This window comes from Phoca vitulina, unplaced genomic scaffold, assembly GCF_004348235.1.
Source record: "Phoca vitulina isolate PV1807 unplaced genomic scaffold, GSC_HSeal_1.0 scaffold9, whole genome shotgun sequence".
Taxonomy (NCBI): domain Eukaryota; kingdom Metazoa; phylum Chordata; class Mammalia; order Carnivora; family Phocidae; genus Phoca; species Phoca vitulina.
Window position 1 is genome coordinate 53112587 of NW_022589712.1, and position 10908 is coordinate 53123494.

The following is a 10908-nucleotide window of genomic DNA, read 5'->3' on the forward strand; positions in this document are numbered from 1 at the left end:
CCCGGGCCTCCAGGCCCCGCCCCGCCATGCCCCGCCCCTTCCGTCAGCGCCGCCGCGCCGAGAGCGGGCCGGGCGGGGCTCACGGGCGCGGCGGCGGCGGCGCAGCGACCCCTGCTGGAGATGGCGCTTCGGAGGACTGCTCAGAGGACAGGCCCCAGCCGATTCGAGCCCGGAAGCCGAAGCCGTGTTTCCACGTGGCTGAAGAGAGCTTATCTTCATGCAGTGTCCTTGGATTTTCTGGGGTCACAAACCCTTTTGAACATCTTTGAGAGTTATAACGTTGCCTCCATAAAAATGTACATACCTGCCAGAACTTACTAATAAAATAAGGTAAGTTCACAACATCTTTTCAAGAATAAATTGATTAAAAGGTAACTGGGTCATAACTTTCATGCAGTAGCTGATTAGATGGCCAAATAAAAAAGTCTGAAAAGGGCGCCTGGGTGGCTCAGTTGGTTAAGCGACTGCCTTCGGCTCAGGTCATGATCCTGGAGTCCCGGGATCGAGTCCCGCATCGGGCTCCCTGCTCGGCAGGGAGTCTGCTTCTCCCTCTGACCCTCCTCCCTCTCATGCTCTGTCTCTCATTCTCTCTCTCTCTCAAATAAATAAATAAAATCTTTAAAAAAAAAAAAAGTCTGAAAAGACTGCTTAGCCATGGACCTTGTGGAAACAAACCCTTTTGCGACGTAAAAAGATAAACCAGAAACCAAAGAAAGAACTTCCAAGGGACAACCTGTTTTATACATATCCACATTAATGCTTATGGGGATACATGCTCTGTTAAATTAAAAATAGCGATAGCCCCCCTCCGTTATCAGAGCATCCTCCCTTCTCTTTCTCGTCCTCACCAGCTCTAAGTCTCCTACACATTATTTTCCGCTGCTTCCTAATTGCTTCACACAGTGGCTATTTGGTTGCATTCAAACAATAAGAAAGAGGGGTTACAAATTGTTTCAAATGTTGAAATGATACAACTTCGTACAACTGTCAACTTAGTTTATACTGTTGACATTTTGGGTGATATACAGTTGCATTTACTTTCGGAGAAGATTACAGATAAATTGTTAAATCTGCCAGTAATAGGGGTTTATCAGTATTATTATAAACTTACAAAATTACTGTATAATTGTGCATGATTACAGGAGGAGATAAAAGAATACAATGAAAATGGGTTACACAGACCCAACTTGGTCACTGGCCTTTAAAAAAAGAGACATTTCATTAGATGAATCAAGTTAGTTTTTAACTTAAAATGCTAATTAATATTAAAAACTGCTGTGAGATTAACAAGTAGTATGTGGGGGGGTAGGGGGTACATATATTTGTGATTTGTAATTTTTTTCTTGGGCGCCTGGCTGGCTCAGTTGGTAGGGCATGTGACTCTGGATCTCAGGGTCAGGTGTTCAAGCCCCATGTTGTGTGTGGAGCCCACTTACAAAAGAAGAAAAGAAAGAAACATCCCATTCTTTTTTCCCCTGGGCAGGTGGTCCTGGCTGTAGTGTGTTTTGGGGGTTGTAGTTTTCACAAATTCAGACCACCTAGTGGACCAAATTCCCATTTCAGTCAACAGGGCTATGCTACTTCAGGTCACAAGATGAGAATTTTAATTTAGCTCAAATAATTAATCTTATGTAAAGAGATGAGTAAATCAGATGGTGCCTTTGGTTGGGGCCTGTAGATAAATTTAAAGTTATTTTTTTAATGCAGGAGGAGCAGCTTCACTGTCCATACTCTCAACATTGTTACAGGCTGGATTTTATTTTCTTATATTTCCTCTTACAACTTATTTACTGCTTCTTTCTTTTTTTTTATTAAAATATTTTATTTATTTACTTGGAAGAAAGAGCGAGAGCACAGAGGGAGAGGGAGAAGCAGGCTTCCCGCGGAGCAGGGAGCCCAATGTGGGGCTGATCCCAGGACCCTGGGATCATGACCTGAGCCGAAGGCAGACGCTTAACCGACTGAGCCACTCAGGCGCCCCTGCTTATTTATTTCTTTGTTTAAGTGGAGAAAAATTACCTGGAGAAGAAAGTTCCTTTCCACTGCCTCACCTTGCTTATCCCAAACCTCAAGGTTAGCTAATCACCAAAAATATTTTAAGAACAATCCATTACAAAGCCCCATCCCTCCACTCTGCACCCCATCTCCTCTCACCTTCTCAAGGAGCTTATTCTTTTGGCTCTGCTCTTTCCTGAATCATCAATTTTTCGCACTCTTCAGGATCATTCCTGCCCACACACAAACAATACAAGCAAGTAACAAGTTCTAGTTATCTCACACAAATGAGATATATGAGAGATTATTTAATTTTAAAAAATTGAATAGATATAATGTGATACTTTCTTCAGTTCACTTTATTTTTGAGATTCATTCCATTTCTTTTTTTTTTAAAGATTTTATTTATTTATTTCACAGAGAGAGAGAGAGACAGCAAGAGAAGGAACACAAGCAGGGAGAGTGGGAGAGGGAGAAGCAGGCTTCCCGCTGAGCAGGGAGCCCGATGCAGGGCTCGATCCCAGGACCCTGGGATCATGACCTGAGCCGAAGGCAGATGCTTAACCAACTGAGCCGCCCAGGCGCCCCAGATTCATTCCATTTCATTCATTCCATAAACATTCCATGTTTATACATACCTTTGGGCTTCTTCATGCAATTCATATATAAATTATTCCCAGTTTATTTGTTTCCTTCCTGAAGAACAATTAGGTTTTGTCAAACATTGCAGTGGTGGGCACTTATGGGGGTATCACTGTGTGTGAAAGTGTCTCTAGGGTGTTTACTTAGAATAGGAATCTCCGGGACCCAGCATGTTTTTCTTCAATCTTACTAAAAATGGCCCCCCCCCCATTCTCAATAGGTCTCAATAGATTTTTATTTTTAAAGATTTTATGTATTTATTTAAGAGAGAGAGAGAGAGCACAAGCAGGGGGAGCAGCAGAGGGGGAGGGAGAAGCAGACTCCCCGCTGAGCAGGGAGCCCGATGGGGGACTTGATCCGAGGATCCCGGAATCATGACCTGAGCCAAAGGCAGACGCTCAACCAACTGAGCCACCCAGGCGCCCTGTCATCAGATTTTTAAATAGTGTCAGTCCTATGGATGGAGAATGGCACCTTGTTTTAACTTGTAAACTTTCCCTGATTGGTATAAAGATTGAGTATCTTTTCGTATAGTTGTTGATCATTCAGATTTTCTCTTCTTTGATTTGCCAGTTTATACCCTTGCCCACTTTTCTGTGTAGTTTCCTTTTCCATTCACTTGCCTTCCCGGTGAAGGTAAACACAAGCACCACCAGAACTCTAGGAACTCACTGCACGCATCATGCACAAGACCTGCAACAGAAATGGCTCCCATGGAGTTCAGCCGTGTAGTGATCCTGGTAACCGTGCTCCTGATTTGGGTTTATGAGGCCCTTGCTTAGTTGCTTTCTTTCCTTCTTTTTTTGGAATGGACTATTTTTTTAAAATTTATTTATTTATTTATTTGAGAGAGAGAGTGAGTGCTCATGAAAGAGAGTGGGGGGAGGGGCAGAAGGAGAAGCAGACTACCTGCTGAGTAGGGAGCCCGATGTGGGGCTCCATCCCAGGACCCTGGAATCATGACCTGAGCCCAAGGCAGACGCTTAACCGACTGAGCCACCCAGGCGCCCCTGCCAGTATTTTTTTTTTTTTTAAGATTTTATTTATTTATCTGAGAGAGAGAATGGGAGAGAGAGAGAGCATGAAAGGGGGGAGGGTCAGAGGGAGAAGCAGACTCCCTGCTGAGCGGGGAGCCCGATGCGGGACTCGATCCCAGGACTCCAGAATCATGACCTGAGCCGAAGGCAGTTGCTTAACCAACTGAGCCACCCAGGCGGCCAGTATTTTTTTTTAGCTGAAGTACAGTTGATACACGTGCTACCCTAATTTCAGGTGTATAATATAGTGATTCAGCTTCTCTATACGCTATGCTGTGCTCCCCACAAGTGTGCCTGCCATCCGTCACCATACAACACTGTCACGATACCATTGACTATATGCTGTGTGCTGTACATTCCGTCTCCTTGACTTACTCATCCCATAACTGGAGGCCTGTACCTCCCACTCCCTTTCACCCCTTTACCATAATTTATTTTTATTCTTCTGTTGATGGACTATGGCTACTTTTCTGATTTTTTGTTTTTGTTTTTACTATATTAGAAAATGTATCCATGAACCATCTTTCAAATTTATTTAAGCCAAAATTTTCAGAGGGCATCGATTTAGGAGTAAAATTACTGGAATTTTGAGTGTGCGTGTATGTTCAGCCTTATAAGATAAGCCAAACTATTTACCAAAATGATTATTATCTGACCAAGCAGTATGTGAGACTTTCCAGTTTGGTTCATATTCTTTTAGTTAGTGCAGCTTTACACTGTCATGCTTCTCAATTTTAACTAATATAGTGGGAGTGTAATGGTATCTCATTGTGCTGTGAATTTGCATTTCTCTGATTACTCATAAAGTTGAGCATCTTTTCATTTGCTTGTTGGCAATTTTTGTTTCTTCATCTGTTTTGTCCAATTTTGTTTAATGATTTTATTTTATTTATTTTTAAAGATGTATTTAAGAGAGAGAGAGAGAGCATGTGCGAGCAGGGGGAGGGGCAGAGGGAGAGGTAGAGAAGCAGACTGTGCTGAGCACAGAACCTGAGAAGGAGCTCAGTCTCACAACCCTGAGATCATGATCTGAGCCAAAATCAAGAGTCCGATGCTAAAACAACTGAGCCACCCAGGTGCCCCTGAAGATTTTATTTTTAAATAATCTGTACACCCAACGTGGGGCTCAAATTTACAATCCCAAGATCAGGAATCACATGCTCCTCCCAACTGAGCCAGTCAGGCACCCCAATGGCTTCTTATTTTTAATGTAATCATAGGGGAGGTGAAAAACCTCTTTCCTTCATCCTCTTATGTTCAGTAACTGGGATCTTTCAAATTAAACTGACAAAAGACAGATTAACAGGAGGAAAAAACCCCAGAGTTTGTTTATGTGTGCAAAGTATATATACACAGGAGAACTGTGATGAGCAGCTCAAAGGGGTGGTTAGAATTAGGGGATCTAATACTATCTTAACAAAGGGCAATAAATTGTGGAGAAGTGGCAAGACAAAGGAAAATAGTTTAGGCTTCTAGGGGTAGTAAATTGCAGGAAGATAAATACGGGGCAGGGGGAACTAATGGAAGAGAAGGACTATTTTAGTAACCTTTGTTATGCAGACTCAATCTCATGCAGTCTTGGGGTGATAAGAGTGTCTCTGGCAGTTCTTTTCTTCCGGGTTGGGAGAAGTAAGGGGAGCACCTTCATAAAGGAAAATTTATACACCCTGCTTTTAGGTAGAAAGCAGGAGGGTGGAAAGCTTTGCCTTTGCTGTTTTTCAGTTGCCTTCAGCCCCAAATAACGCTTATGCCAAAGTTGCACATTTTGGGGTAGTATACTCTGATGGCCTTCGTAATTGAATCTATCAGTCTTGTTTTCAGTGACTAACGCATTGTAGTTTTTGTTTAAGAAATCTTTCCTGGGGCGCCTGGCTGGCTCAGTCGGTGGAGTGTGTGACTCTCGATCTCAGGGTCATGAGTTCAAGTCCCATGTTGGGCATAGAGCTTACCAAAAAAAAAAATAAAAAAATAGAAAATAAAAAAATATTTCCAAAAAAAAAAAAAGGAAAATTTTCCCAACCTTGAAAGTCATGAAGGTATCTTCTCATTTCTTTCAACAGTTCTAGAGTTTTATCTTTCATATTTAAGTTTATTCCATTTGGAACTGTTTTTTATGTGTGGTGTGAGGGAAGAATTCAATTTCATCTTTTTTTTTATCCCCCATAAGGATCACAGTTCTCTAGGTGTTCTTTCATCAGGGACCTGAATGACACCTCTGTCATATGTCAAGTATCTGTGTGTGTGTGTTGCTAAGTTCTCTGTTATATTCCATTGGTCCCTCTACCAATACACAGTCTTTTTTTTTTTATATACAGTCTTAATAAAACAGCTATGTGATAAGTTTTGATATTTGGCAGACCATTCACCCCTGTACTCCCATCGCTTACTGTTAATTAAATGAAGAGGCCATTAGACTGATGTGGGTCTAATGCCATGGTGGCTTACATGAGCAAATCTGAGTCTGTAAATGCCTCAAGGTTATGAGGCCAAAATACTAAGGACGACCAATCAAAAACAGCCAAGTAGGCTTTAAGCTACAACCAGTCAATTATTTCCTTACTTTGCTTCTGCCTTTCCTCCGTAGGTCTTTCCCTGAGCTCCTGTCAGTGGGGTGCTCATAACCACTTCCATTTTGGTGCTGTCTGATTCAAATCTGATTTTTGTTGAAATAAACTCTTAAAATTTTTAATATGCCTCAATTTATCTTTTTTATTAAAAAAATTTTTTTTTTAAGATTTTATTTATTTATTTGACAGAGAGAGAGACACAGCAAGAGAGAGAGAGAACACAAGCAGGGGGAGTGGGAGAGGGAGAAGCAGGCTTCCCCCTGAGCAGGGAGCCCAATGCGGGACTCGATCCCAGAACCCTGGGATCATGACCCGAGCCAAAGGCAGACGCTTAATTGACTGAGCCACCCAGGTGCCCCTCAAAAAAATTTTTAAAGATTTATTTATTTTAGAGAGAGAGAGAGAGATTGCACACACGTGCATGGGGGGAGGGGCAGAGGGAGAGAATCTCAAGCAGATTCCCCACTGAGTGCAGAGCCCAACGTGGGGCTCAATCTCAGGACCCATGAGATCATGACCCATGAGATCACAACGTGAGCCTAGACCAAGAATCAGATGCTTAACCGACTGAGCCACCCAGGCACCCCTGCCTCAGTTTATCTTTCAACACTCCCTTATCTGACTTCTTCAATTTGCATTAGTTTAGAACTAATCAATATTTTTTATAATCTTGAGTTTTCCAATAAAATGAACATGACCTATATCTCCTTTTGTTTAGAGCTTCTTTAATATTTTTCAATAATTTATCTTTTTTTTTTTTAAAGTTTATTTATTTATTTATTTGACAGAGACACAGCGAGAGAGGGAACACAAGCAGGGGGAGTGGGAGAGGGAGAAGCAGGCTCCCCACAGAGCAGGGAGCCCGATGCGGGGCTCGATCCCAGTTTTTGCCTATACATACAATACCTTTAATAAAGTTTAATTTATAAATTAGGTACATTAAGAGGTTAATGACAGTAACTAATAATAGAATAATTATAATAATATACTGCAATAAAAGTTATGTAAATGTGGTCTCTTTCCCTCAAAATATTTTATACTATACTCATCCTTCTTCTTGTGTTGATGTGAGATGATACAATGCCTATGTGATGAGATGAAGTGAGGTACGTGATATAGGCATTGTAGCACTAAGATACTACTGACCTGATGATTTGTCAGAAGGAGGATCATCTGCTTCCAGATCATGGTTAACCACAGATGACTGAAACTGTGTAATGTGAAACACCGTGACTTAGGGGGAGACTATGTATTCCTGGGTACCATATATTTTTATTGCCATTTCAAATTGTATCATTTAGTAACATTTTGAAAACTTTTTTACTGATGTAAAACTTACATAGTAAAGTGCACAAATCTTAAGTATAAGCTCAGTGACCTTGTGCATATGTATCATTCCTGTAATTACCATACAGAAAAAGATACAGAGTATTTCCAACACACCAGAAGGCTCTATCATGCTTCCTTCCAGTGAACAATGCCAAAGAGAATCACTATTCTGACCTCTATTACTACACATTAGCTTTGTCTGTCTGTATACAGTTATATTTTTTCTTTCTTTCTTTCTTTTTTTTTTTTTTGGAGATTTTGTTTATTAATTTGTCAGAGAGAAAGAGAGAGAGCACAAGCAGGGGGAGCGGCAGGCAGAGGGAGAGAAGCAGGCTCCCTGCTGGGCAGGAAGCCTAATGCACGGCTTGATCCCAGGACCCTGGGATCATGACCCGAGCCGAAAGCAGACGCCCAACCAGCCGAGCAACCCAGGTGCCCCCCCAGTTGTATTTTCTAACCACTTCTTGTTAGTGTATAGCAATACAACTGAGTTTGGTAAGTTGAACTCTTATTCAGCCACCTTACTATGCTCTCATTAATTATACATGAATGGTTTTTGTATTTCCATAGAGTGTTTAGGACTTTTTATGTGGACAATCATATCTGTGTATGATAATAGTTTTGTTACTTTTTTTTTTTTTTTTTTTTTAGTATACTTGGCACAGAATTTTACATTAGTTTCAGGTATACAACACAGTGATTCAACTTCTCTATATGTTATGCCATGCTCACCACAAGTGTAGCTGCCATCTGTCACCATACAACACTATTACAGTGCCATTGACTGTATTCCCTACGCTGTGCCTTTTATTTCCGTGGCTTATTCATTCCATAACTGGAAGCCTGTGTCCTCCAATCCCCTTCATCCATTTTGCCCATCCTGTCACCCCCTCCCCTCTGGCAGTGATAAGTTTGTTCTCTATAAGTCTGATTCTGCCTTTTGTTTATTTATTCGTTTTTTTATTTTTTACTTATTTTTTTTTAAAGATTTATTTATTTGAGAGAGACAGTGTGAGAGAGAGCACAAGCAGGGGGAGGAGGGGTAGAGGGAGAGGGAGAGGCAGACTCCCCGCTGAGCAGGGAGCCTGACTCGGGGCTCAATCCCAGGACCCTGGGATCATGACCTGAGCCAAAGGCAGATGCTTAACTAACTGAGCCACCCAGGCACCCCTCATTTGTTTTCTTAGATTCCACATATAAGTGAAATCATATGGTGTTTGTCTTTCCATTTTTGACTTATTTCACTTAGTATGATACCCTCTAGGTCTATCCATATTGTTGCAAATGGCATGATCTCTTCTTTTTTCTGGCTGTGTAATACTCCACTGTGTGTATGTGTATGTGTGCATGTATGTATGTGTACACACACGCACACATATACACATACACGTACTACATCTTTCTTATCCATTTGTCCATCAGTGGACACTTGGATTGCTTCCATATCTTGGCTCTTGTAAATAATGCCACAATAGACAGGCGTGTATATATCATTTTGTATTAGTGTTTCCATGTTCTTTGGTAAATATCCAGTAATTGAATTATGGATCATATGGTATTACTTTTTTAATTTTTGAAGAACCTCTGTACTGTTTTCCATAGTGGCTGCACCAATTTGCATTCTTGCCAACAGTGCACAAGGGTTCTTTTTTCTTTACATCCTCACCAACACTTGTGATTTCTTGGCTTTTTGATTTTAGTCATTCTAATGGGTGTAAGGGGATAACCTAATTGTGGTTTTCATTTGCATTTTCATAATGATTAGTGATACTGAGGATCTTTTCATGTGTCTAATAGCTTTTCTTTCTAATCTTTGTACTTCTTAAATCTTCTTATCTCACTGTTGGTTCAGTGCTCTGGTACAATGTTGAACAAAAGCAGTGGTAGGGTCATTTAGATTCTAAAAGGAATGCTTTTTTTTCTATTAAAAGTGATATTTGCATGAGGTGCCTGGGTGGTTCAGTCAGTTAAGCATCGGACTCCGGATTTTGACTCAGGTCATGATCTCAGGGTGGTGAGATCAAGTCATGTGTTGGGCTTAGCACTGGGTGTGGAGCCTGCTTGAGACTTTCTCTCTTTCTCTCCTTGTGTTGCTCCCCAACCCACCACCCCCCATGCCCCGCCCTGCTCTCTCTCCCCCCCCCCAAAAAAAGAAAAAAGTGATATTTGCTAAAGGTTTTGGCATACCTTTTTTTTTTCCAGATTAAGAAGCACCCTTTTATACTTCTTTTGCTATAGGATATTTTATAGATTTTTAAAAAGATTTATTCATTTGAGAGAGAGAGCTTGCTTGAGTGGGGGCGGGGGAGGGCAGAGGGAGAGGGAGAGAGAGAATCCTCAAGCGGACTCCCTGCCAATCGGGGAGCCTGACACAGGGCTTGATCCCAGGACCCCAAGATCATGACCAATGTGAGCCAAAATCAAGTTGGATGCCCAACTGACTGAACCACCCAGGTGCCCCTAGAATATTATAGATTTTAATCATGAATGAATTTTGAGTTGTTTTTTTTTTTAGACGAACTCATTTATTTGGCACGTTAAATTAGGCAAAGAAAAATATATGCAACTGCATAAAAAGAATCACATTCTCATACTACTTGAACATACAGCAGTGGTCAAAAATAATGAACTGTGGAATGGATCCCAGGATTTAATGCAAAAAACACCCTGTACAGAAAAACTTCAGGCTTTTAACTTCACTGAATCCAGTAGTAAACATGCTTCCTTATATTCCTCAGTTTCTTCCAAGTCTTTTTCACTCTCTAATAACTGCAGAAGATCGGTTTATGCTGCTTCCAACCTGCGCTGGCAATCTGGGATCATCATCCGGGACTCTTGCAGGATCTCTGCCTGCTTTTTAATGGCATAATTTTCACCATCTTCAGCTTTCATTTTTTTGATCTTTTCTTCTTGTTGTTTTGCTTCTTTCTCATACATCATTTTTTCTTTGACCAATCGCTTCACCACACCAGTTTTGATCTTGATCTGCCTCACGCAAGGATCAGCCATGATCCCTCGAGCGCCGCAGGAAGGACTGAATTTTGAGTTTTATCAAATACCATTTCTTTTTTTTTTTTAAGATTTTATTTATTTATCAGAGAGAGACAGAGGCAGGCAGAGAGAGAAGCAGGCTCCTTGCTCAGCAAGGAGCCTGATGTGGGACTCAATCCCAGGACCCTGGGATCATGACCTGAGCTGAAGGCAGACGCTTAACCGACTGAGCCACCCAGGCGTCCCTAAGATTTTATTTTTAAAGTAATCTCTACACCCAGCATGGGGCTCAAATTCACAACCCTGAGATTGAGTCCCATACTCCACCAACTGAGCCAGCCAGGTGT

At 41.4% G+C, this 10908-nt stretch overlaps 1 protein-coding gene and 1 non-coding gene across 2 annotated transcripts; one reads left to right on the forward strand and one right to left on the reverse strand.

The window, feature by feature from the left end:
* Positions 1-5540: 5540 nt before the first annotated feature.
* On the forward strand, positions 5541-5613 carry TRNAE-CUC. Its single transcript has one exon. It is a non-coding gene; the product is annotated as a tRNA-Glu (tRNA).
* Positions 5614-10249: 4636 nt separating this feature from the next.
* LOC116634265 (tubulin-specific chaperone A-like) lies at positions 10250-10596 on the reverse strand. The gene is given in 1 exon segment (XM_032407403.1): positions 10250-10596. A coding segment is annotated over 1 exon segment (327 nt). The 5' UTR covers positions 10580-10596; the 3' UTR covers positions 10250-10252.
* Between the last annotated feature and the right edge of the window lie 312 nt (positions 10597-10908).